This window comes from Centropristis striata, chromosome 6 (assembly GCF_030273125.1).
Source record: "Centropristis striata isolate RG_2023a ecotype Rhode Island chromosome 6, C.striata_1.0, whole genome shotgun sequence".
NCBI lineage: Eukaryota > Metazoa > Chordata > Actinopteri > Perciformes > Serranidae > Centropristis > Centropristis striata.
In genome coordinates, this window is record NC_081522.1 from 21,057,659 (window position 1) to 21,083,462 (window position 25,804).

A 25,804-nucleotide genomic window follows, 5' to 3' on the forward strand; every position below is an offset into this window, starting at 1 on the left:
GTGGATAGTTTAACTAATGGGCTGTTGTTTTCTTTATTTGTGTTTATTTTAATAACGTCATTAGCTAACAATAACCTGGTTGGCCATGTGCATGAAATGTGTCGAGGTTTCAGTGACAGTATAAAAACACACTCCAGATTTTGTTGTTTATTTTAACATATTTTCATTAATTATCTATATGGAGAAATGCATATTTTCTGAGAGCAACGAAAGTGACTGCACTTTTTTTTTTAAATCCATAAAAAGTATAATTTTAGAACCCAAATTAAACGTATAGGCCTACTTTATTGTTAATGAAAGGTCCAGTAGGCCTATAGGCCACATTAAGTAGGCAATGACCTGAAATGGCTCATTTTTATAGGTATCATTGGCCATTATTGTGTGAGAATGTAATCATATCAAGTAAAGATTTTAAATGACTTATAAAACATGTTAAAAAAAAAGTTATATATATTAATATTGTAGCTAAAGCTTTATTTTAGCAGTGTTTGTTTCTAATAGCTGATTGATGAAGTGATGCTCATAAGAGGAAATGTGCTTCCTTTGTTTTGACACTGTTGCTCTTTTGTTTTCAGCCATACTTCATTCTACATGTTATGAAAGGAGGGGCTTTAAACTAAAGGAGACCAAAGCAGGCGGCCCGGAAATAACCCAAATTGTCTCTTTGGAATGAATCTTTTCTTCTTAACTGGATGAAATGCCTTGAGCGTACCCCCGCCGTACCATGGCAGCTTTAGTGTCTGTAGGTTTGGTGTTGATGCTCAAGGCTCTTATGCATGCCTGTGGCCAGCCTGCAGTGTTTCTGGGGATGACGGTGTTGGTAACAGTGATCACAGCTGACTCACCTGTTGCAGGTAAGATAACACTTTTCACTCACTCGCACAACATGATCTGCTCATTTTTACCTTGTGTTACATAACTGGCGCAGCATTCTCTACAACATTCATTTAGCTTTGAAGAAGAGCACTGATAAGTAATAGACACCACCTTGCATTTGTAAGGTGATAACTGCAAACCAAAAATAACTATAAAGATTATTTTGAAGGACAAAAATACCCATGTTTCTTATTTTAGAGGTGCTAAATCAACAAATGTTAAAAATAATGAATGTATGTGTAAGAGTAAGGTCCACATATTGTAACACAGCGCAGTATTTTTATGTCGCATATCACTTAATCTCACCGAATAGCTACATAAATTGCACTAGATTGAAACTTATAACCACTTAGTGTTGGTCATTGAATGTGTTAATGGCATTCAGGATCTAACCAAGGCTTAATCAAGATCTTTGTCTTGATGGATTAGTTTCTGGTTTCTCTTGTCATGAGAATTAGGTTAGAGAGAAATCAGAATCTATTCATTCTCTGTACTGCTTGTCCGGTGGAGGGTACCAGCAAATTACCTCCTTATTTTTTCTTTAATCTTTATTGTTAAGGTTGTTTTGCTAAGTATAAATGTGTATTTTCAGCAACGCAGTGACACACGGTCACATCAAGGCGATGCTCAGTACAACCGCAGTCTTGTTTGTGGGCCACTGAGCAGCTGCACTGGAGCACTTGGGTTTATTATGTGAGTTGCTCAAGGCCAACTTAACCAGCGACCTTACAGTTGTAAGATCGCTGTCTTAACCTCCTCAGGCCACTGCTGACAACTCTTCTACTTAAAGCTTGTCATCTCCTTAATACGAAGAAGTGACATCATAGATGACATATAGCCCTTATAGTGCAACTGCTGTTTGTTTGACTTCAGTGTTTGAAACAACAAAGTCTGTGTCCGTTTGTTCACTTCAGCATGGAATTAAAATTATTATTAGTCTTGATTTTTTATTGTGGACAAAGTCAGGTTTGCCTGGTGACTTTGGGTAGCTGGATATTCCTAATGAAGATACTCATGTGTTTGATTCTGTTTTTTCATAAGAAGTACACAGATTGTAGAGTTAAACCACTTTTGTCGGAGTTAAACCAGTTTCCACTAAGTAGGGAAAGAGAAAGGGTCCAAATCCATCCTCTTGATGGGTGTTTTCCCCAGGCTTACTTTTATAGATAGTGACATGATCCCACCAACACCCCTCCCCCTGCAAATTGCCCAGTGAAAAGAGCATGTTTTAAGGGCAGCCAAATGCTCTTGATATTTTGTTGTAATAGGATTAGGTCGTAAATATCAGGGTAAAAGCCCTTTGTGGGAAATCAGGAGTGAGTAAAATCTTAAACTCTTATGAAGAACACCTTTTTTTTAATTTGATGACCAAAAATGTGGGTTACCAACAGTTTTCAGTTTGCCACAGATGCATTTGTAAAGTCCTCATAACACCCACCAGTCATATTTCAGACTTTGTCAGACTAGTGACCTTGTGTAGGCTAAATACAGTTGAGCCATTCTGTAAACATTTAACCCTTTATCAGGCAAAGAACTATATTTGGTAACTTCAGGTAATATTTCGAGAAAAAAATTTGCTAGATTAAAGTGGTAAATCTAAAAGAAAAAAAGTCGCAGATTTAAGAGATTTAAAGTGGCAAATCTGTGCGAAAAAAGTCGCGGATTTACGAGAAAAAAGTGGGGAAAAAAGCAGATTTTTCCCCCCAGATTCAACACTTATTCATCTCATAAATCTGCGCATTTTTTTCTCGTAGATTTGCCACTTTAATCTCGTAAAATTTTTTCTCAAAATATTATTTTCATATGGGTTTTTTTTACACATTCTAGCAGTATGTAATATCCTCCAATATTCTCTAGGGTTGAAATTTGGAATTTGCAAGTATTTCAATGAGTGCCCTATTAAGGGTTAAAGTGGTGAATCTGGGAGAAAAAAGTTGCTTTTTTCCCACTTTTTTCTCTTAAATCTGCGACTTTTTTCGCACAGATTTGACACTTTAAATCTCTTAAATCTGTGACGTTTTTTTCTTGTAGATTTGTCACTTTAATCTAGTATATTTGCAACTTTTTTTCTCGAAATATTACCTGAAGTTACCAAATATAGTTCTTTGCCTGATAAAGGGTTAAACAAAAAAGATTGCACATGTAGGACATTTTGACTTATTCCTGTAACCACCATTTTGCTAGTTCTTAATGCCAGCAACTCTTTAGAAACCACAAAAGTTCTTATGGCTGTTTTTGTTCAGGGCACATTCACATTTTTTTATCGATGACTTGCAGAGGACAGGTTTCTCTTTTCAATCTTTCATGAAGGAGAACTGGCTCATGAGGTTGGCGACTAATTCTTCACTGGGGATTTACTCATTCACTTAGTGGCTCAATCTGTTGAATAGAATGGAAAAAATTTAAAAGTTCTGGCGTTTTAATGCGCTTCATGATTTGTGTTTCCTTAGTAATACCTCGTTTGCACAAGGGATTTATCAGGGTTGATTCATCTCTGACGGGAACATATCTCCTGCCAAGGCAGAGAGACTGGCTTTATTGATATTTCCTGATGGTTTTGATGATCACACTATGCTAAATGCAACACTTTGAGAAGCATCTCATGGGTAGTTTTCCCTCGGCAGACTGTAAACCACAGGATAATACATTTATCAGCAATGGCTTGGAAAGATTTCAGACAACAGCATGCTGTTCTGAATTAGCCTGTTTTGTTTTAAGCAATCCAAATTATTGCTGCATAATGGGTACATCAAGGGATGGGTCTCATGTATTTTCTTTTCATTTAGGAATAGTAATTGTTAAAAAAATTCAACATTTTACAATAAGAGTGCTTTGTATAGAAGGGGTTACACTTACATGTTAGGGGAATTCATTAGACTTAGTTAGACTTACATGTTCACTACACTGCAACACGTGCAACAATCATATTACTTGGTACAATACATTTAGATCTGTAATACAGTACAAACAGAAGACCTAGTTACACTGCCATCAGGGACAACATTATAAAAGCAGCATCATTCTTTTATGGTATGTTGGCATGTAAACTTCTGCATAGCTGAAGATTCCGCTTTAATACTAAACCAATTCTTTCTATAAGCTAATTATACAAATTTCAGCCTTTTTTCTCATCGACCTTAACAGGTTTTTAATAGATTATACAGATTAGACTAACATAGACAAAATGTTTGCCTAGGCTAGGTTTACGTCACTAAATGAAAGCACTATTATCAGCTCTGTGCACTGTAAAAAAAGATAAACAATAGCTACTCAATAAAATTGAGGCAACAGATTGCACGCAATATTATTAATTAAATCTAACTATGTTGCAAGTTGAGTTAATAACAATTTAACAGGAAGTGCCTGTCAATTAAAAACGGACTAATTCTATTGTGTTGGATTCATTCAAAATTCTGTTGATTTAGAATTACATACATATAAAGATTATATTTAATGTGATCAAAATAAGTAGATTGTATCTCAAACATTTTTTATATTAAAGTTACTTAAACAACTGCCTCAAAATCAAAGACGCATTTATATTTAATACATTTTATCAAATATATTAAGTAAAATGAAAAGACTACAGAATAATTTATTACAGTGTGACTTCCTTTGTCTAAGAAGTGTAAGAAGGTGATAAACAGATTAATCAATTAGCTGATTAACAAAAAAATGTCTGCAGACACATATGCAAGTAGCCTTATTAGTGTGGCTGTTGTGAAACAAAGTTAGCCAACAGCAGGGAAGGCCAATACCCTAACATTGTTTATTTTCTATATTTCTAAATGTGCAAATTTTCTTTCTCTCTCAGAAACAAGGAGATGCTGCTATCCGCTGATAAATGCTGTTGCTAAGGGCACTCAAACTCTATTTCTTTTTCATTATTTATTTATTTTTTATTTTTTACAAAGCTTATCATATGTAGAAGAACAAAACAGAAACAACATAATATCAGCATTTTATATCGGCCATTGGCCCTGACTGCTCTCTAAATATTGCTATCGGCCATTGAAAAACCCATATCAGTTGACCGCTAAAGAAGAGGTTGAGCGGAAATTGACATTTGTAGTTATTAGCTCATCATGACAACAGCTCCAGTATCAGATTCAGGGGTCATCAGGGGTAGAACCATTACTGCTCTGGTTTTAATTGGGCCTGTTCCTTTTAAAGCACAGTCCTTTTGATATATCCCGTAAGGATCTTGGCTTTTACTTTCAGCAACCAATTATTTAGATTAAGACACAAATTGAATTTGTTTTTGGTTCTTCTTGCCAAAAAATCTAATATGGCTTTATGTATGGCTGGAAAATATTTATTCACTATCTCACAATGTGAAGTGAAGTGCTGGCAAGAAGTGGGGCCTGTTGTTTTGACTATTGAATCAGTATTATTTATACAGAGCCGAGTTAGTTCAGCTAAGACTAAACACTGTTTCACCTTGGAACTTGATTGCCCCAGACTGTTACACAAGACTTCAACTTTTTGGAATCAGGGTTGAAACTCTGTTACTTATCATAGCTAAAAAAAAAAATAATTAGTAATACTCATAAAAGTTTTACCATTATGGTAAACCCTGGGCCCAAAATGGAACAGTTATTATTAGTTAGTTGTTGTATGACAGCACTGCAAAAAAAGAAAAGTTGGGTGAACTCAAAAACTTCAAGGCAACAAACTTCGATAATTTTAAGTTGGACAATTGAACTAAATATTTGAAGTTTAAGTTTTGAGTTTGCTCAACTCTGAATTCTGATTTCTGTCAACTCAACTGTAAGTTATAATTGTTTTTAATCCTTACTTCTGCTAACTTCTACAATGTGCTGAATTGGCCCCATTCTAACGTCGCTATGAAATGTCAGCTAATGTTGCGACCACAATTTTGAGTTGGCATTGATACGTTAATGGCTACTCTTGTAGCTGTTACAAGCAGCGCCGCTAGCATCAGCGAGCCGCTAGCATCAGTGAGCCGCTAGCATCAGTAAGCCGCTAGCATCAGTTAGCCGCTAGCATCAGTTAGTCGTTAGCTTTCGCTAATGACCGAATTTCACCACTTTCTCGCATTTCACAACAAAGATGTAAGAGTTAGCAGAACTATTGTCCCTTGTTGTGAACCCCAACTTAAAGATATAAGTAACAACAACTCACAAACTTGTTTTTGAGCAGACAACTGGCTTGTTTTGTTCTGCTAACTTACATTATTGCCCTAAATATCAATAATTTATATTTCCAAGTTTTACCAACTTAAATCACTGTTTTAGGCCGAAAAATACAAGTTGGCTTTTTTTGCAGTGAGGGGGTTCTCATCATCTTCACCCATCTCTATACGGTTCACTTAATTCATTCACAGGATGAGAAGGGTTTTTCCATGGTCTTCAACAGTGAAATCACCAGTTATACAGCTTTCCTCTTGCAGACTCAGAAAAGCACACTTTATAGTTTCTAGGTCAAATAGAGCATGGCGACCTACGTATAATTGTTCCTCCAGACCGACATCATACAGTAATTTCCCTCTCTCTTTCTTTCTTCCCTGATTCTTTTGGTCTTTCTGGTTCTCTGCTCAATTTCTGTGAAAGAAACAGTTCCACATCTACACCCTTGATCTAAAATGAAAGATCTTTACAAACAGAAAGGATATAATTAGAAACTTTATATGCGATATCATAAAGTGCCCTTGCAATTTTGCTCCAATGGTCCCTCTCTCTGCACTGCAGTGGCTGCCTGGCAATTTCAAAACCAGCAAGCTGCAGGCCAGCGAAGTCCTGGCTAATTACCAGTGCAGCCCGTTGCCATGTGAAATGTGATCTGTGAGGGATGACAATATGGCCATTCATTATTCATTAGAGCTGGGAGCCAGTTGCAGATCAATGGGTAGAACCTATCAAAAGTCAAACAGTGGACTTTTGCTTTCCCTCGGCCTGCAACTTGACCAGAAAGATCTATTGGAAAGCAGCCGGTGGCTGACCCTGCCTTTATATTCACTGGCCTCTCCCAATAATATTATTTCATTTAATTTGTTCGTTTATTTACGATTTTATTTATTTATCTACGAGCTAAATTTCATCTGTAGTCCCTGGGCAGGAACTAATAAGATAAATCTAACACAAACAAACAAGCCTTTCAAACAGCAACAGCAAAGTTTTTTACACTCTTGAAACATAATACAACACAGAACAACAGCAAGAGTAAAGTCACAGTATTAACACAAAACAATGTTAAAATACAACACTCAAGAGATTACAAAATAGTGAACTAATGTTTGAGTTTATAGTTGGTGGGTGCATGATTGATTTTATTTTAGATTTAAAACCAACGAATGTGCTGATGTCTCTGATCTCATTTGGTACTGAGTTCCAATAATTAGTGGCTCTTATGGAAAACAGACAAAAAAGACAAATTTTAAAAACAGCTTTTTCAATGTTATTCTTCCACATGATAATCAGTGTTGATAATGATCTTTTCTCATATATTTACATATCCGAGTTATTATATAGTTTACTATTCTGAGGATGGCTGTAGCCTCATTTACGTAATTTTTTCCAGTTGCCCGCTATTACCTGCATCATAGCGGTAGGTTTCGATGTGAAGGTACCATAGTGGGGGCCTGTGAATGTACATCTGTTAGTGATTTTGTGTACCCTTTTTTGTGTCTACTATTTTAACCAGGGCAATTTTCCACTGCAGTTCCAGCATCCTACAAGTGTCCAAACCTTATTCAAATATACAACCGTATTCACACTGAAACAAATCACCATTTGTTTAGGTTTTTTTTTTTACATGACTAGTTATTAATAATTTATATTTATATAGTTTATAGTTTATTAGTATAGCACAATTCAACACAAGGTAATTCAAAGTGCTTTACATACACATTAAAAACAGCAAGACACAATTGAAAACAGTAAAAACAGTCAATTAAAACAGGGAAATAGAAATAAAAATATAAATAGGATAAAATAACCTGGTAACTGCTTTAAACACGACAGATATGTTTTTTTTGCACTGAATAATGATTAGAAAAGTGGATATAATGATAATAATTGCTTTTTAGGATGCTTAGTCAAAATGTATTTGTTATCTATTGTTTTATACTGATTTGCTTTACATTATGTGATCCATTGCATAACATTTAAAGGATACAACTAGCATCATATTTATCTGGTTCCATATTCTTTATCTTTGTCTTCTAAGATATGTATTGAATTAGGTTTTTAGGGGAAACATCAAAACTAAGTTTTGCAACCATGTCAAACTCATTTAGCATTATTTAGGCCCTTAAAGGGTGTCTGCAGCTGTAAAACCGAGAACTCTAATATATCTCAGACTGGGATGTGACTCGAAACAGTTCTCTTGGCAAAAGTTGTTGGTTCACAACACAAATCTTCAGTAAACTCTATTTATTATGATGAGATTGTCCTGAATGTGCTTACAGTGTCTTACGCTAAGGGCCTTTCAGTTTTGGGAGCAACATTGAGGCCATATTGTGCAAAAGACCAAATCGATCTGTGCTCCGATGAGCTGCAGCTGATTATTTATATATTTATCAGAGCAGATGGTGCGGTTCAGCCCGGCCACTTTTGAGTTACTCCAGGCTGAATCATTTTGTTTTGGACCTTTCAACGTCACAGCAACTACTTAGAAACCTAACAGTTAAATATTTTGCTTAACCCTTCACAGACATTTCCCTTTTCTGCTCTCACATATAAGAGAGCTTAACCTAACCCAGCAGACAATGTTTGTTCTCCCAGCACCTAAAGCCTGAGAGTGGCCTGGACTGGGAGGATTGAGGCAAAGTAGAGGAGGGTGCTGAGTGACACAGTCCTCTGGGCCTCTCTGGTTACAAGACTTTGCCTTCCTGTCTTTCGAAGAAAATCAGGACTGCTGAGAGTGAAAGAGTGTACCCAAACTGTGTGTGTGTGTATATGCTGCATGCATAGTAGTACAGGGCTTTTCTAAAAGAATGACAGATTGGCATTGCACCATCAAAATCTACTCTTTGAAATTGGTGATAGCATCATGGCAATGGATTCTGGGGAGACTGGGGGGTTTGTGTGTCTGTTGTGTTTTTTTTATGAACTTAAATCCCTAAATCTATAATACAGTAGCCCGGCATGCTGCAAATCCCTGAAGACTCACTGAAAATGTTTAGGAAAGTCATCTTTCCATGTAGCTAACTGTACCTTTAACTCAGATCCCCTCTTTCACCCACTCTCTTCCTCTTTCTCAGTTGTACTCCCCTCCCCCTTATCCTGCTCCTTCTCTTTTTGCTCTCCACTTTCTCTTATCTTAAAAAAAGTATTCCCTCAGGAAAACAAAACAAGAGGCACATGAATATTTGATGAATTGCAGGCATGACCTTCATCAGGTCTCCATTCTCATGCTCAATTTTTTTTGCCAAATCTGACCACCGAATTAATTTACGGTAGAAGTTGACAACCTCCCAACTACAAAACTTTAACCTGTACTTTACATTTATTGACGTATAACATAATTCAAACAAGATTCTATTCATAACATTCCCTTTATTGATTAAATCTGCTCTTTAATCTTTTACTGTTTGATGTAGGCTAAATTTGACAAATAACTGCACCAGAAAGCAACTGTTGAAGCAAAAGTTTATGATAAATTCACCCCTTATGAAGATTTTTTTCAATCAGGGGGGCTGCTTGAGCTTTGGCAGGGAGTTTGATCTAATTGAACTACACTGATAAAAACAATGGAATCTTTCCCATCTTAAAAGCTTCTCGATAAACCAAATGTCAACACGGCCATATCGTGATTGTTCGACTGCACTCAGCATACGCTGCTCCTGCCAACTGAAAAGAGCCAGTCACGCAAGGGGCTTAGCTGAAAACAGAACCATGTGTGGGGTTGTAGTTAGCTAGCATTAATACCAAAAGACCTTTTCTTCTCTTGCTTCTTTTTTTTTTTAAATTACACAACCATTAAATAACTTTTTTTTGCAATAAGCAGTCTGGCAAACATAGGAAATGATATCGTTAGAGGAGTCTGTAATTGGTGTCTCAGGTTTCTCGACACACAGGAACTTATGTGTGTCTGTGTGCGTTATCCTGTGTGGTCGGTGCACAAGCACATGTGTGTGTTTCACAGCTGCTTGGCTTATACCTATTGTTTGCCTGCTATATAAACCTTATTCTGATAATTAAAGGTAGGCAGGTTCTTATAAAATGCCCCAAAAATCCATTGTGAATAATTTAGTTGGACCTCGTGTCTTTTTTCTGTGTTTCTCTCTTCATGTGTAATTTGTTTGTACTGAGAGTCTTAGCTTGCCTTAAGCTTGGAAAAAAATCTCCTTCCACTAAAAGAAAACTTGCATGCTCATTCATTCAGCAGGCAAATCATATTTACTTTATTTAGCCACTTTCAGATGGAGACAGAAACACATTTGTCCTCCTTTTCATGTTCGGATTGATGCTGCTGTGAACATAAACTCTTCTGTCTGTCAGCTCTCACATGCCCAACTATTTTAGTTGAGGCTATTGCCATTTTCTACATATGAGTGCAGGGTCTGGTTGAGTAAAGGAGACCAGGGGAGGGTGTTTTCTATGATTCAATTCCAGACATCAGCAAAGTGCTTTCTGCAGACATTATCAGGTTAACTCTTTTTCAGCCGATGGATCAGTCGTCATGAGAGAACAGCAAAGCCAGAATCACATTTTATCTTACTTGGAGGATTTACTTCTGTGTGTGTTTTGTTGCAGGCTTTATTCAGGTAGAATTGTTCTGTGTTGTTATCTATGCTCTCATCACACTCTGTAGATTTTATATTCAAACAGAAAAATCTTTCATAGCTTTAAAACTATATTAAAAAATATGAAAAATAGGTCTGTTCTGGCAAGTTAATTATAAAATCTTACATGAAATTATAATAGATAAACAGGTAGCGCTTTATGATAAGGTCCTTAATAACCATTAATTAACAAGTAATAAGGCATTGTTCTCGCTTTAGATCCAGTAGTTGCAAAAAGCATAGTTAACTTATAGTTAACTTAGAATAGATGAGCAATAAAGTATATTTTAATATCAATAAGCAAACAAAATAAGATTAATAAAGGCATGGCAAAGACATAATGGGTGGGTCATGGGTGTTTGAAATGCCATTATTAACACTTATATAAGCTAATAAACACACAATAATGTTAATAAGCATCTTGTAAGGACTTACAATGGCCTTATTACTTGTTAATTAATGGTTAAGGACCTTAATATATAGCGTTACCGATAAACACCCAAACACTGACACTTATATAACCCTAACTCCAAAAAAGTTGGGACACTGTCTAAAACATAAATGAAACACAACCTTTGCTAATCCTTTTTGACATATAACAAATTGAAAAATGTACAACAATAATATTTGTTAGGCTCAAATTGATATACTTTTATTTGAGATACATTCTGTTTTTATTTACACAATGTCACAACTTTTTTTGGAATCAGGGTTACAGGGTTACTGCATTAAAAGAAAGATCTCTATATTATGAGATGTATCTAAACATTCTGACTTAGTGGGCTGTTGGAGGAAGCTGTACAACAAAATCCCCCACTGTGACTGCCCTTTAAGAAATTAAGGTTTTTGCATACTGTAAAGGTTAAATAAAATAAAAACAAAGTATAATTAAACAAGCAAAACCAAAAGGTGCCACTGATAGGAAGACTGCATTAACAGAAAATATGTGGTTCGAATGCTATCTTGCATGTCTAATAACTGTTTTTTTAGACACAGTGAGCTTCTGTAGAGCTATTCTAAACAGTCAGACACATATAGGTTAGTGGAGACATGTGATAATCCGATATATGATCTCATAAGATGTTGCCAATATCCATCCTGGGTAAATGGATTTGAGCTATTTCAGATGCCTGAAGTTGTGTCTGCCTTCAGCATAGTCTACCTACCATCTCTCCACCCTGTCCCATCTCTTTTGATTTCATTATGGCGATTTAAAGGAGCATCAGATTGGCCAACAGCAGTTATAATCCATCTCTTTAGAATAATTTTTTACATTATTGGTGGCCATGATCCAAACCTGCACCCACATGTCTAAACAGAAGCCTAACAGAACAACCAAGCCACAACTAAGGAATTATTTTAAATATGAATTAATGGGTTTTCAGTCATTCAGCTGTTAAAAATGGAAATGTATTAATACATTTACAGCAAAAAGATGCTGTTCATCACCTTGTAGAGAACAACAAAATAAAAAAATATACCCATCCAAAGCATTACTTTACCCTAAAAGTGTCCATTTGTATTCACCCTGTGTTGCCTTGATTCTTAAAGAAAAGTTTGTTTTCTTTCTCACATGCCTCCACTGTGACATTTTCTTGATAAATTGAAGTAAATGGTGGCTGCCTTAAAAAAACAGAACATCTATATCAAACAGACAACTTGTGCAGTATAATCCAAGTCTTATTTATCCAGTTGTATGCTCAGTCCCAAACACCCAAAAGCCTTACTATTTATAACACTTCCACATAAAAAAGTCACATTTCCGCTGGTGGTCTACTCTTCAGGACTCACATTGATTATTAGCATTGATGTAGCCAAGTATTTAAGCTATCTTGGGTTGAGTAATTGATATGTTGTATGCAAATGGTTATTTTTCAGGTGAAGTTAATACTTCCACTTTCTTGCCAGTTGATGCTGTCTATTGTGACTTATTGGTTAATTAATAAAGGTAATAAAACAATAAAATAACTGCCTGTTAATAAGCCACATATAGTAGAACGCCCAGAGAAAAAAAACAGACTTGTAGGATTCGTTAACCTGTCAGTTTAGCCAAATGCAAATTTAGTTCATTGCATGTACAAGGCAGCTATTCATTAGACCTAGTGAAGGCTAAAGGCACATCAAGGCCTGATGAATGGGAATGGAATCTCATTAGCCTGGGATTTTTCATGTAATGAATAAATGAAAATCTCACTGCATTAATTCTTCAGTGTCGTCAGAGTAATGAGACTGAGCCATGTTTTTTTTTTTTCATTCATGTGTTTTACAGGGACAGGGTACTTTTTTGTGAGGGAGCAAGATAATATTTTATTTAAATTTTAAGCTGTATATATGAGTCTTTATAAAGTAGAAATTTTGTTTATTTCTCACTTTTAATGACTGCTAATGGAATAACAACCTGACCCTGTTTCTGTAATGAGTTTTTATTGGCAGTGACATGAGGATGTATTGTGAAAAAATTCACGTATTCCAGAAAGATGGAAAGGTGACTGACTGGGAGAGTGAGATTAGGAAAAAAAGAGAGAAAAAACTGTTCTGGGACACTGTTACTTAAGTGTGCACTTGAAATTCATGCTCTTGTGACCTGATATTTAAAGGTGTCCCTCTGCAGGGGTCTCATCACTTAGTCTCATGGACAGGCCTGACAATGAGAGTCCAGCCAAGTGTGACACACTCGTGTTTCGAGGAACAGGTGGCAGCGCTGCTCAGTCTTGAAGGCTTTTGTCAATTTCTGCTTCCTGTAATGTCAGCCCCAATTCAGTCCGGGCTCACTCGCTCTTTGCCTGGCTGCAGTCTGTCGCACTGAGCTTTGACTGTCATTACTGAAGATTAGCCTTCAAGTATTGAGACCATACCTGTTTAATTATTAAGAATTACCAGCCAGGGCTTTCTGCAATCATAATTTAGCATTGGATTAGCACAGTTCAGGATTTTATTTTATATTTTTTTGTTTTTTATTATTTTTATATTTATTATTATTTATTATTTTATTGTTATTATTATTATTTATTTTATTGTTATTATTATTATTTTTTATTATTTATTGTTATTATTTATTATTATTATTATTATTATTATTATAAACAATGGGCTAAATTGTAAAAGAGAACATTGATTTTTGCATTCCTTGTCTTTGTCCTTAACTACCTTCATCATTATCACCATCATCATTCTCACAATCGTCATCATCAGCAGAATTCTCAGTGTTATCATCAATCACCTGCCAATAACAGTCTTTGTCTTAATTAGCTAGATGTTTCTTCATCCATTCATGCATGTCTAAATGTCCTAAATGTGACTATAAATGAATTAGTTTGTCAGTGTTGGGGTGTGCTGAGATGAGGTGACATTTTGGGGTCATGTACCACAGTATGACCTCAAACATCAGCATGTTCTTGCTATTTACTGCTATTTTATATTTCTGTAGCGCCTTTACACATGGTTTCTCCTTCACATGTTCTGTTCTTGTGATTATTCCTAATTTCCTCACAAAGATCCTGAGAAATCAGGCCATCAATGAAGAAACCTGTGTAGAACAGGCAATGAGATTCTCCTATTAATAGTTAAGAATGTTATGTGGTGTGCTGAAAATAAGCTTAAAGTGTGTGCGTGTGTGTATGCATCAGCCCAGCTGTGTGATACATCCCTGGGGGTTCAAACACTTGGCACAGCAGACAAGGCAGTTAAGAGAATGTGCAGCACAGACGAGCCTTCAGAGAAGAAAGTCTTGGCTTTCCATTTCCAAGTCCTTTGCAGTGGGCTCTGTTATAATAGCATGTTGACTCAATTAAGGTACCAGTGTAAGTCATAATTAAGTTGGGAGTTTTCTCCTGGGCCAAGCCAGTGGCAGCCTGGTTGTATGAAGCCATGCAGTAAATTGAAGATGACGCTCCAGAAGTATATTCTTTTTTGTTGATGTTTTTTTATAAATGATCTGTTCTGTGCCCCCAGTGTTAAAAATAGTTTTCTCCCTCAGCTGATTCCGCGGCTATTTTCAAGTGTGCATGAATCTGCAGAGTCTCTGTTCACTACAAAGAGCAGCAACATTTCCACCAGCTGCTGAGTCACTATGTAGAGGCTGTTGGTGGCTTGCTTCTGGCAATGGCAGTAATGGTGCCTTTAAAGTCTAGCTTTGTTCGAGACCTACTTTCAAGGACAAATTCAAGATATGCGGTCTACATTGAGCTTATGCCTTGATGTCTTCTGTTTAAGCTTGTAAATTCTCAATGCACACATTATGGTTCATTTTGATTAAGGTAACCCAAGATCCATAACATAACATCTCCTTTATTGTTTTCTTTAATGAGAACCATAAATCCTGTGTTTACACTTTGATTGTATGAAACACATTTAAGCAGATAATAGAGACAAACTTCTAAAGCTACATGGAACAGTCTATTACCATAAATGATTTAATAACTATTCCGTTCTTTTTCCTTCAGCTCATGTAGCCTTCATGGAATATGTTAGACCCATGTAGTGTAATCAAGGCACTTTCAAATGTAAATCATGCATGATACACTGTGTTACGCAATATGTAGAGAAAGGCCTTTGGCACTCAAATTAAGTCGGAAAAGTATTGCATGAGCCACATTTGCCATTTCTCCATTTTGGCATCTCTAATGGCACCCTTAAGGATTTTAATGTTGTGTGTAAGAGGTAGAGCTCCTTCCTGATGAGCTGAAAACTGCACCATCCATCACTCCAAGGTCAGGTACTATAAAAAAGGATTGGAGATGTTCTCCCTGGAGTGCATCGCTAAAAAGCTCAGGTCATCAAAGTACTGAGCCAGAACGACCTCTCATTCGTTTTGCAACATATGGTCAGTGCATGCATGTCAGCAGATTGTCAGCTTATATTATGATTCTACATTGTATGGACTTTTTTTTTTTTTATCATAGCAGTGTTTAGCCTGCTGAATGAATATTTCCTTGATCACCTTATTGACATTTTCCTTCGGAGTAATGGCTGCGTTTTGTAGCCACTTAAACTAATGTCCAATTTGCTAGACTAGTAGCTAGAGGCCTGGTGATTTTCAGCAAGCACAAAGTGAAGTGGTAAATGTCAGTTGTCGACTTTTTACACATTGCAGATACTGTGATTTCTAGTAAAAAAATTAGCTGGCTGAATAACTACAATTTTCTGGTAAACCAACCTCACTGTTTCATAAATCTTAAATTCCATTTTGCATCAATTGTTATTTATACATCATCAGTCAATGTTGTATTGATTTTATCTAAATATAGGCCAAGGTTGTATATAACATCATTAACCCTCCACAGGTTTCCTTTGCTCCGGAGGTGACCAGTGAATGATTCATTTTATGATGAATGATAATCCTATGCAATGTCCTTGAACCTCAAACCTCAAATATCAATGTTCAATTTGGTCATTCAAGGCCTAGTGAGCTTAACCCAGTTTTTCAAACTAAAGCTATCCCATTGATGTGATGCCATTGTTGTTCATGTCCAGTTAGATCACATAGTTTACAGTAGGGTGCCTCTCTGTCTGCCACGCAAAGTCATGTTTCATCCTGCCTTTCTGTTGAACAATTTGGCCACACTATTTTTGCTGAATGTGATAACATTACAGTTGATTGAATCTTAAGGCTGATATTAGATAACAGAAAGGTAATCACATGTTAGGAAACATCTGCTTTTCTTCATAATTTACATCCAGATATTGTGGCAAAATATATATTTAAACACACCTCAGTTACAATCAAGTTATAGTCCCCATATTGATGATTAAAAGAAATCAGATTGTCAGAGATAACAGTTCATAGAATCAGCATTTTAATCACAGTCTAGCCCTCATCCCTGTGTTTACCACTATTCTTTTCTCTGCAGATGAGTCTCTGTCGGAATCCACACACCACCCTATGGGATTTCTTGGACATGGTCCAAGTTCAACAAGGATCAAACCATCAGCCTTACCAGCCTCACATTATACTGCCTTTGAGAGCCCAGACTCACTTGGTGCCCTGCTATCCAAGTCAAACCATGAAGTTAGGACTGCCGGCACCACGCATGTTCAGTGGGACAGACCAGTTGCTTCTGAAAACACCAAATCTTCAACAGCGAGTGACCAACATGCAGAAGAACCACATCCACTTTCAACTCCATCTTTAAGCCTGTCTGAACCTGTTTTGGGGTCTAGTCCACAATTTGAGCCACCAGCTAAACTCTCCACGGACTGGAAGGTGGCCAGGACGAAGTCTGCCAAGCAATCTCCCTCTATCACTCCAACTCCTACCAGATCCCTGATGCAGCCTCAGTCAAATACATCCACAGCATCATTAAGCCCAGCAAGGTCAGCAACACCTCAGTTAGGTCTTAATTCTGAGCAAAAAGCAACTTTCAGCAAGCAGCAGGATGATGCATCAAAGCAAACATCTGCAATCTTGGCTTCATTTCCTGGTCAGCCTCTTGAACCCCCTAAACTGGCTTTTACAGACCCTATGGCAGATGAATCGTATAGTAAAGTCCTAGATGTGAACCAGCTGAGCCCCAACAGTGCCCCCTTGGAGGAGAACAAACCAGCACGTGATATAAACATGGTACCCAACCCAGATGAGATTCTGGCCCCTGGCTACAATGTGCCTTTCATTGCCCCTCACCTTCCATCACCTTCATATGAACCCACTGATGTGTCTCCAGAGGACTTCTACCCCACCAATACCATGGAGTTTGACTGGGGGTCTGGGGACTACTTGGAGACCATGTCCTTCTTAAATGCAGAAGGAGAGGACTATTCTCTGGTCACCAAGGTGCCCTCTGATTCATATGATATGGAGGACTATACAGAAAGCTATGACACATCCTTCCCTTCCAGAGTAGGCGTGTCCCTTTCATCCTTGCAGCCTCTTCATGTCTCACCTTCTCTAAGCCTCACAACAGCATACAGCACTATTGTTCCAATTAAATCAATTCATCCTTCTTCTTCGTCTTCTACAATTCACTACACACTGGACCCTACTCCCACAGCTAACAGTGATATACCCGACCCATCAGACATAGATTGGCCCGACACTTTCACAATCCAACCAACAGATGTTCTCTTACCTGACATGAACAGCTTGGAGTATTACACCACTCAGTTGACCAAGGAGAACAACAGTTCAGACACCGGAGCTGAGCAAAGAGGGAATGTTACCGTTGTATCCATCGGTTCTACAGACATCACACCCACAAGCAGCCTCACCAATGATACCAAATTGATTGAGGAGGAGTCCTCCAGTGATCTGTCAGGATTTGAACCTCAAGACGAACCAACCCCAGAAGCAACCACGGAGGAGAGTCCTCAGTTGGTCAATGCCTCTGAGCCTTTTCTGGATCCTTCCATAGTCCCAACACACTTTTTTGATCCCTCTTCTTCTGTCTGGGGTGACCAAGTGTCCACCACTGTCTGGTCTACACATACTCATACTGTTGGCCTGGACAGCTCTGTATTACCAGACACTATGCTACCCAGTGCCACGCCTTTGCTGCCAGATGATGTAACGTCTTCCTCCTCTCTGACAGATGTGCATTGGTTTGTTACAGAGCCATTCGCATCAAGTACCATACACACCACTCCTGTCTTAACTGCAACAATAGCCTTCTCTCCTGTTCCCACTCAACCTGCTGCCAACACCACAGCTGGTACACCAGAATTAACTCCCCAAGACTCGACTTTTACAACGGAACAAACTCTCAATTTTACTTTAGTTTTAACTGAACCTACATCTAATGTCACTGTGGTCCCTCCAGCCGTGTTGGGTGATCAGGGGGTCACTGAAGATGGAGTTGACATCCCAGCCACAATGACCTTGATCCCAACTAGCAGTGAAGCTAATACAATCTCTGGTACACCCAGAACTACAACTGCCATCACTACTTCTCATCAAGCCACAACTAGAACTACTGCCACCACTGAAGTCTCAACTGGTGTCAACATCATCACCACCAGCAGTGGAAAGACCACAACTACAGCACCAACATCAAGACTGTACCTCTGCAAGCTTGACAGGCCTGCTTATTTAGTAAAAATTGGTGCGTTTCACATTTAATATTGCTTTGTATTATTTAATATCATTTTTTATCTTATCCACTAGTAGGATGTATGCAAACTGTAAATGTAAACTGTGTTTTGAACTTGAAATATACATATATGAGAACTGTAATGCAATAGGCCATAATTCCATGCTTATGCTTTCTTCTAAAGGTTTTCCTTCTGGGGCGACTGTTGGATATGCCAAATCTCAAGTGAGAGACATACTGAAAGCTGAATTCAACAAATCTGTGGAATTGCAGGTACATTTATCTCAACAGGGGTTAAAGGGATATTTCAGATTTTATTAAAGTGAGGATGTATGAGGTACTTATCCATAGTCAGTTAATAAACTACAGTAGATGATGGTTGCCACCTGAAAACAGGCCCACGGAAAAAATCTGTATCAATTTAGGTTTACAATATATGTATGATGTAGTCACTGCTTTACCTTGCTGTCAGACAGCCCTGTGTAAGTTATCAAAGGGAACCAAATCTGTTATTTATGTTCCATTTCAATCACCAGACTCAATTGACAAAAACAGTGATTTTACCTCACTACTACTGCCTCGATTGGTTCATTTATTTGTGTTATTGTGAGACCTTGGTGTTTAAAGGCAAGGCAAGGCAAGTTTATTTGTATAGCACAATTCAACACAAGGTAATTCAAAGTGCTTTACATACACATTAAAAACAGCAAGACACAATTGAAAACAGTAAAAAACAGTCAATTAAAACAGGGAAATAGAAATAAAAATATAAATTTATCTTAAATAAGATACAACAGGATAAGAAAATAGATAAAATAATAAAAAGCACAAGTCAAACATTGTGTAGTTAAAAAGTAAGGGCAGTAGAGGAGAGCAGATAAGTGTTAAAGTTAAGTACGCTGCAGTAAAAAATAGTGTTTTTAGTCCTGATTTAAAGGATTCAAGGGTTAGTTTGCATTCACCAATGTCAGACAAACTTAGCTTTGGTGTCAACACTCCTGACTGCTCCTCCAAACTGGGGGCATGCCAACTGCCTGCTACTGTAGATAATACACAGACTATTGATAAGATAAGTTAGCCTTTTGGCAGTTAAGAAGGACATGCAACAGCAATATTAACAATGTAAAAGAGATCCTATAAGAATGTTAAGTCTCTCTGGGGTGAATCGACTATTAATTAATCCTCATATACAGTATGTATGTATGTTGGTGGGTGTGTATGTACTGTATTTGCGTGCGTGTGTGCGTGCGTGTGTGTACATGCATTACAGTGGAGCAGATGAACCATGAAGGCTAGACCACTTCCTGAGTATATTATCAGTGGTTCTATAATAAACAAACTGCAAGAGTAGTCACATCAAGATCCACCAGACTACGGTGACCTCTCGAAAAGATTAGCTGCTTACTTTAACACCACAAGTAATGTGTCTGTGTCATATATTCCTGCTTTGTCTGTTAAGGTTGTGGACCCCCCGCCAAAGTTTGTGTTTCGGGTAGCGTCTGGTCCAGTTGTGTACACAGCCATATCCGTCATCAATGCTCTGCGAAGGTCTGGGCGCCGCTTCCTGTCTGTGTCTCCCAGCTGGTCAACACCAGACAGCAAATATCAAGTCCACACAGGTAAATGACATTTAAACAAGCTGGCTTGTTGTCAGAATTTAATTGGTTTGTGCTAACCTTTAGCCTTTAAGCTTGATTTTAATCATGTCTTCACCCCGTGCAGTGCTGCAGTTTGTTCCCTATCACATTGACGTGCGGTTCTGCAACTTCAGTGAGAGCATTGAGAAAGGTTTGACCATGGCCTTTGCAGAAGTACGCCGGCGCTCAAAGGAGTCAACCAACTTCACAGTGCATGTGAGTGGGACCAGAAGGCAGGAAAACACACAAGCCTCACACTTGCATATCAGCAGAGATGTTTTAATCAGGGTGCATTTCACTCTAGCTTCAGACCTCTGTGCTGAATGGCTCAGTGACATTTATCTTGAGCTGCAGCTTCCTGCCTTCAGTCAAAGCTGTAACTTTACTAAACATATTGTGTTATCTGTTTTTTGTCATTCAAAGAAAAAAGATTCATGCACAGTCAGAGCCTAGACCACCTCCAATCACTTCACTGGTGGATGACTGTGATTGCTGCAGCATAGGCTGACCTTGATTGGGATGTTGAGGCTTTTGGAATTCAGTAAATTAATGGTTGCAGAAGTGGTTGCCTGGGGAGCAAGAGAAAGCTAGTTTATTAAGGTCACGGTTTGCTGTAAAACCTAAATTACTAGTTTGGTTTGACAAAGTCAGTCATGCCTAATCTAGCCATTTGTCAATTTCCAATTATTCATTAGGTCTGGGTGGCAATAACAGCATGATGCTCAGCTGGCTCCTTCCAACACAAAAGAGAGGCTATTCTACTAAAAGCTTTGGTCGAATGTCCTGTGCCCTGTGAGCACAGCCACTTAGCAAAGGAAGCACCTTTTTTTCCAGCTGTATCCATAATCTCAGTTTTTCAGTCACTATGCAGATGTTGTGCCCATAGGCAAGGATCCCGCACATTGAAACTTTGCTCCTTTGTTACTATGACTGTCCACCCAAGCCTCCTTTAGCACCTCATTCTCCATCTCACCATCACACACCAGGATGCTCGTACTTGAAGGAGTTCATGCTCTAGTTGTTGAGTATTAAAGAAGCTTACTGTTTGTTAATAAAGAGCTTATTTGGCTATGTGGTTAGTTGGCTTCAGTAGAGTTTTGTGTAATCCTATTACACTGATGCCTGTATTATCGTCTTTTAGTTGGAATAAATGTAAGGATTAAATCAAGCTTTTTTTTTTTTTTTTCAGAATGGAAATGTTTTATGAACAACCAGCAAACTGTGCCCTTGGACACGCAGCCCAATTTTGTGTTGTACTTTCCGATTACTGAAGCCAATGATTTCTAGATTATGGACGTCATTGTAAAGCTTAAAGAGACAAATAAACTTTCCCAGAAACTGCATCAGCAGCAGAATGGAAAACTTTTTGTACATTCTGTTGTGTAATCGTTTGCTAAACAGTTCGTCTCGTTTAATTGTATTTTAGATTGTAAACATCACCATGGCTGCTCCTAAATATCAGGAACAACGGCTTGTAAGACAGCCCGTGGACATCACCTTCACTGTGCATGGTTCGAGGGGTTTTCTGATGGGGTCAGAGGTCAGCAATGCTCTGATGAAGCTCACAATGGTGGAGTTCAGCTATTACATGGCCTTTCCTGTACTGCAGATTGCTGAGCGTGAGTACCACAGGGATCTCTCTCTGTATTTAAGCTATTTTCTACTTTTATATTCATCAAGTTACCTGATCCTTCCGAGATCAGACGAGATTTTTTTTGTGTCATTAGTTTGTTGTTTATTTCTTTTCTTGGAGATCCTCATTTGGGGAATACCAGTTTGCCTTGTATATATGTTTGTCTGTTTACCCTATGTTTTTGTTATTTACTTTGTGAATATATACCTTGAAAAAAAGGGGGGGGAAATGCAAGGTACAATATTGTAAAGTAAACGAAATGACTCATTATGTTTGTGAAAGTAAGAAGCCTTGCAATAAAGTATTAAGTTACCTGATCCTGATCACCAATAATAAAGTTATATAATCATTTTGTACTTTTTCCAACAGCTTTCCATTATCCAGAGTTGAACACCAGCCAGCTGCTTCGCTCCTCTTGGGTTAGAACAGGTATAATGATTTCAGTTCTTGGCATTGTGAAAAGCAAAAGCTGCTACAGCTACTTGAAGTTGATACCCTATGTGCTGATACTGATAACTTTTGTATTGTCTGTGTTTACAGTGCTCCTGGGTGTGCTGGACAAGAAAGTGAGTGAGAGGACCTTCCAAGCCAACATGGAGCGCCGGGTGGCCATGCTACTCGGGGAAGCAACAGGATTTATCAGACGTGTTAAGAGAGCCACCCTCATGGGCAACAGCAGTGTTCAGGTAATGATTTTAAGCAAATCCATTTCATGTCAGGTTTTTCAGGGAAAAAACTTGGTGGAAACTAGGTGCCTGATACTAGGGGACTCTTAATTAAAAACAATAGCAAAAGACAAAGTTTGGTGACGTTGCGTAGTAGCATGGGATCATAAGAGTTGTTGTCTTTACCACCATTTGCTTCATTGTAGTCAGCTACTCTTGGTTAGGATTCCTTCCTTTCTGTGAGCCAAGCTGTCTAACATTTGCATAACTTTTTTCACTGATAAGTTAAGATGCAGATGTTCAATTACTAAAAATCTTACTAAAATCCATCTGGTTAAAAATGACCAAGATCTAAAAATGTTACCTAAAAATGAGCCTTAAAACTGGATGAAAAGCATCTGGCAGACAGCCACACATGCTGACACATGTGAAAAGGGGATATAAAAAGGGCCATTAACGTGACTAAAATTACAGATTTCTCTAGGTTTGAAATATTTAAACTTAAAACTCACAACTCAACAAAAATATAACACAGGTGTAGTCATTTTTAGACATTTTAATGTGTTAAAGTTACATATTATGCGTTTTTTTAATATTTCTAATAAGTTTTGTTTCAATCAAGATTTTTAAACTAGACTGTGTGTTTTTTAAGACAGACATGGTAGTGTCCTTTGTCTGGAAAGTATACCATATAATTAAGTAGTTTATTGTCTTGTTCATTACACAACAAAACTTTCACAACCCCTAAACAGGAAGTTTGTTAATGGATTACTCACTAAATCTTGAAAAAGCTTCCTTCCTTGTGCCATTTATATCATGATTCCCTGATGCAAGCTCTCTCTAACTACCTTGCCTGAGAACTGAGGGCTCATTATGTGAGCTTTGCAGTGTTTGTAACCAGTGAAAGCCTTACTGCTTTACTAATCAGGCGCTAGCTTTTGTGGGTTTGCTCTGCACCTGCTCAGCTCATCTCTGAGGGGACAGGATAGGGTTCTGTCTCCATGGCAACAGCATCCCATTCAGCCCAGGGGCAAGCCACTCAAAGACCACAACCTCACAGGTCCTTGTTCTTTCTCCTCTTCCTCATTTCTCTGCTCCTGTTACTTGATGGCTTCTGTGAAGCCACAGAGCTGCTAAAAGCAGATCAATTATTAATTGTTTCTCTTTCTCTGTCTGTATCCTGCAGTTCGGATGATTAAGAGTGTTTCTCTGTTGTTGACGGGGTAGACACTATGGAGGGAGAGATACAGAGACAGGGGTGGGTAAAAGATTCAGAAAAAATCATAGAAACAGAGAGAGCCAAACACCCAGATAGAAAAGACTTGTTATGGGAGAAAAGAGATGCATATTTAAGCTGACCTCATGAAGTCTGAACACATGCGGTGTTCTTTAAACAGGGGGGCTGTCAGAGTGATAAGTATCATCCTTGGCCGAGTAGCAGCCAGCTTCAGTCTCTCTGACCTTTCTGCCTCCTGCATCGTTGTCTGTCTCCATAAAAGCTACAGAGCAATTTAGGAAAACGGATGTTCCCATTGGTGGTGGAACTTTAGTGTCTGTCTCTGTGCTAAGATAAGAGCGCTAATTTTAGGCTTTGGCTCCCTTCAAATCTTTACATTTTTTTCGATTTTTTTTTTGTCACAAATATGAATGTGTTAAGCATACAAGCCTGATAACGTGTTTGTGTTTTTACATTTCAAAGACACTCATCTTTGACTGTCTGTTGGATGTAATGAGAGTGAGGTGGCTCAGTCTGAACGTCTGAACTTCAGAAGAACCCTTTGTTTCGCTCTCTTGTGCGCACACACATAGACACATATTTCAAACAGATGCCCCAGACAGAATCTGACAGAATCAGCGTGGTGTTGTCACCTATGAGAATACCTTATGAGTGTGCCTAGACAGATAAAAGAGGAGGTTGAATTGGGGTCGTGCAACAACACACACATTCACACTGCCGTCTTTCCACTCTAATAACCATGCATGGACAGGATTAGACCCTGGATGAGAGAGCCTGCCCAGCCGTTTTTCTGTGTCAGCCCAAGCATGACCTGCGCTTTACTCTTTCCAGTAATGCAGACAGCAGACTGTGTTGCGCCTCAGGGCACCCAGAGGGAGACTGCACACACACAGGGATCCATTAGACAACATGGAAGAATATTTTAACAATGAATACTCTAATGGGGATATAGAACGCGATATGTCATGAGTGTGCTATTTCAGTGTGTGGGTGTGTGTGTGTGTGTGTGTGTGTGTGTGTGTGTGTGTGTGTGTGTGTGTGTGTGTGTATGAGGGGCATTTTATGCCAGCGAACTATACTAAAACGCCTTAACCGTGTCGTCTGCACCTGCATAAAGACTGATAAATAGGTCTCAATGGTCTCAATGGACAAATAATTATTTACTTCATGATGACAAATTTTGAGTTTAACAGCTGCTTCGCTTTACAATTCAAGTAGTCCATGTATCACGAAGAGAGACCGATGAGACAGTTTAGGCTACTTTAAAGTCTACACGTGCACACGTTAAGGTGTCTGAAGCGTTGGCTTTAGGACAAACTGAGGAAGAGGGTGTGCGCAATTACGCAAGATGTCCACTGGATCATTAGGTCCTGACAGTTATTAATTTTCTATGTTCTGCAGCAGATATTCTGCAGTATCGTCACAGATCAGCTGTAACACATCATACGGGATTGTTTATAAGAAAGCATAACTTATAGATGAACCCCAGGCCCCAACAGATAGGATATTTTTATTTTTAAGTAGCTGAAATAATTTTAATTATCCCTTTCACCCTTGCTATCATTAAATATCAATTCGATATCATTCAAGCCTTGAGAGAGAGAGAGAGAGATACTATTCCATACATACGAGATAAACTTTTTTCTGGCCAAAACTGAGGCTTAATTAGGCTGTTTTGAGGGAAGTGCCTGACGCACGATACAAATGAAGCATAAACAAAAAAAAATGTACCTTATTAGTTGACTACAAATGTCTTTAATACACAATGGGACTGTGCATAGGTGCCAAATTGGGTTAAACAGTGTAGATATAAGGTCTGATGGAATCATATTGTGAAGAGACAGCGTCTTCCACATGGCTACTTAATATTCATTGGATGGACTCATTGGACTTTATAAATAATAACTTTGAAAATAACAAAATATTTTAAATGTATGAATACTTATTTCAGCATATGGCAGCTAAGGAAACCAAATAGTTGATGCAT

General features: G+C 38.1%; 1 protein-coding gene across 1 annotated transcript in view; it reads left to right on the forward strand.

The window, feature by feature from the left end:
* si:ch211-1e14.1 (UPF0606 protein KIAA1549) overlaps nt 1-25,804 on the forward strand; it is a 52,240-nt gene that overhangs the window by 535 nt on the left and 25,901 nt on the right. Inside the window, exons 2-9 of the mRNA XM_059334371.1 lie at nt 576-854; nt 16,474-18,657; nt 18,830-18,918; nt 20,105-20,264; nt 20,368-20,498; nt 21,709-21,901; nt 22,285-22,344; nt 22,456-22,601. Of these exons, the coding sequence (XP_059190354.1) occupies nt 725-854; nt 16,474-18,657; nt 18,830-18,918; nt 20,105-20,264; nt 20,368-20,498; nt 21,709-21,901; nt 22,285-22,344; nt 22,456-22,601 (3,093 nt within the window). The 5' untranslated portion in view covers nt 576-724. The remainder of the gene's footprint in view (nt 1-575; nt 855-16,473; nt 18,658-18,829; nt 18,919-20,104; nt 20,265-20,367; nt 20,499-21,708; nt 21,902-22,284; nt 22,345-22,455; nt 22,602-25,804) is intronic.